The 1,831-nt window shown below is 37.1% G+C and overlaps 1 protein-coding gene across 1 annotated transcript; it reads left to right on the forward strand.

Moving 5' to 3' along the window:
- The first annotated feature begins 548 nt into the window (after positions 1 to 548).
- On the forward strand, positions 549 to 1,831 carry LOC120001280 (myb-related protein 308-like). The gene is made up of 2 exons (XM_038849529.1): positions 549 to 1,007; positions 1,097 to 1,831. The coding sequence occupies exons 1-2, from the start codon at positions 745 to 747 to the stop codon at positions 1,632 to 1,634; spliced, it is 801 nt and encodes a 266-aa protein (XP_038705457.1). The 5' UTR covers positions 549 to 744; the 3' UTR covers positions 1,635 to 1,831.

Below are 1,831 nucleotides of genomic sequence, written 5' to 3' on the forward strand. Positions count from 1 at the left end.
CGAATTAGTTGTATATATGTTAGGGTTGCTGCAAGTCAGCAAGTGTTATAAACGCCAAATAAGAATTTACAGAAGAAAGAGTGATTGGGTCATTAGGTCATATAAAATTAGTATGTGAGAGAGAGAGAGATAGGGTGGACCTTCTCACATGCCCACCCTGCCACCCACATATTGGCGTTAGTTACAACAAGAAGATCAATATTGTATAAGTTTGTACAATTGTACATAAATTAAATTCCTGTATATGCATGCATGTTTTCCACTTCTGTTTATGATCATATATCACACCTAGCTTTGCTTGTCTCTTGCGAATATATAGTATTAGTACGTTTACCTTAATTGAATTATTAATTATAATACCCTTACTTTACACTTACATGAAGGTTACCCTATAGTTACTACTGCACACACATATATACATATATACACATACATAAGACTTGTAAATATATAGAGAGGCCACCAGCCACTCCCCCTCATACCTGTCTCACCAACTCACATCTAGAAGCTCATCAATTAGAGTCACTTCCCTCTCTCTCTCTCTCACACTGGAGTCAAAAGCCTATAAAACCAAACCTCAAGTCCTCCCAAGGAATAGCGTTTCTGCAACACAAAAAACAAAAGCCTCTCCATTTCTTACCCCATCACTAGTAGTACTAATTTCTACAACACAAAAGCAGCAGCAACAACAGCGATATAGATCTCTCTATAGCTACCCTTTTTTATTTTTCTTTTTAGAATATTATGGGTAGGTCTCCTTGTTGCGAGAAGGCTCACACAAACAAAGGGGCATGGACCAAAGAAGAAGATGATCGATTGATTGTATATATAAGAGCTCATGGTGAAGGGTGTTGGCGTTCTCTGCCTAAAGCTGCTGGTCTTCTAAGGTGTGGAAAAAGTTGCAGACTTCGATGGATCAATTATTTGAGGCCTGACCTTAAAAGAGGTAACTTCACTGAGGAAGAAGACGAAATCATCATCAAACTCCATAGCCTTCTTGGGAACAAGTAAGCACAAAACACAAATTAACATCTAATCTACTAATTTCACATGCCTTGAAAGAGTCTGAAATTGACATTTATTTTGTGAAATACAGATGGTCCTTAATTGCTGGGAGATTGCCAGGAAGAACAGACAATGAGATTAAGAATTATTGGAACACACACATAAGGAGGAAGCTTTTGAACAGAGGAATTGATCCTGCTACTCATAGACCCACCAACGAATCTCAATCAGCAGCACAAGAAGCACAATCAGTAGCAGAAGCATCAACAACAACTACAACAATTTCTTTTGCTGCTGATAAAGAAGAAAAGTTAGATCAAAAGAAGACAAGTGGTGGGTTAATTTCTTGCAAAGAAGAGAAAAACCCAGTTGAAGAAAGATGTCCTGATTTGAATTTGGAGCTTAAAATCAGTCCTCCACACTATACAGAGACTGATCAGCCAGTGAATTTTAAGACTGGAGGGAGGAGCAGTGCACCCTGTTTTGCTTGCAGTTTGGGGTTAAAGAACAGCAGAGACTGCAGCTGTAATGGTGGAATTGGGAGCAGTAGTGGCAGTAATTTTAATGGCTATGATTTCTTAGGATTGAAAAGTGGGGTTTTGGACTTTAGAAGCTTGGAGATGAAGTAAAAAAACAAAAAAACAAAATCAATGTAAGCTGAAACAGAGAGAATGCAGAGTAATGGTCTAATTGAGAAACAGAGCATCACCATTTTCATTTGTTTCAAAAATTTTAATTTCTCTGATTTCTCTTTTTGGCTTCCCCTAATTTGTATGATTATTAATTATTGCATAATACATATATATACATAACATATAGTAATACA

The sequence above is a fragment of the Tripterygium wilfordii genome, chromosome 7, assembly GCF_013401445.1.
Source record: "Tripterygium wilfordii isolate XIE 37 chromosome 7, ASM1340144v1, whole genome shotgun sequence".
NCBI lineage: Eukaryota > Viridiplantae > Streptophyta > Magnoliopsida > Celastrales > Celastraceae > Tripterygium > Tripterygium wilfordii.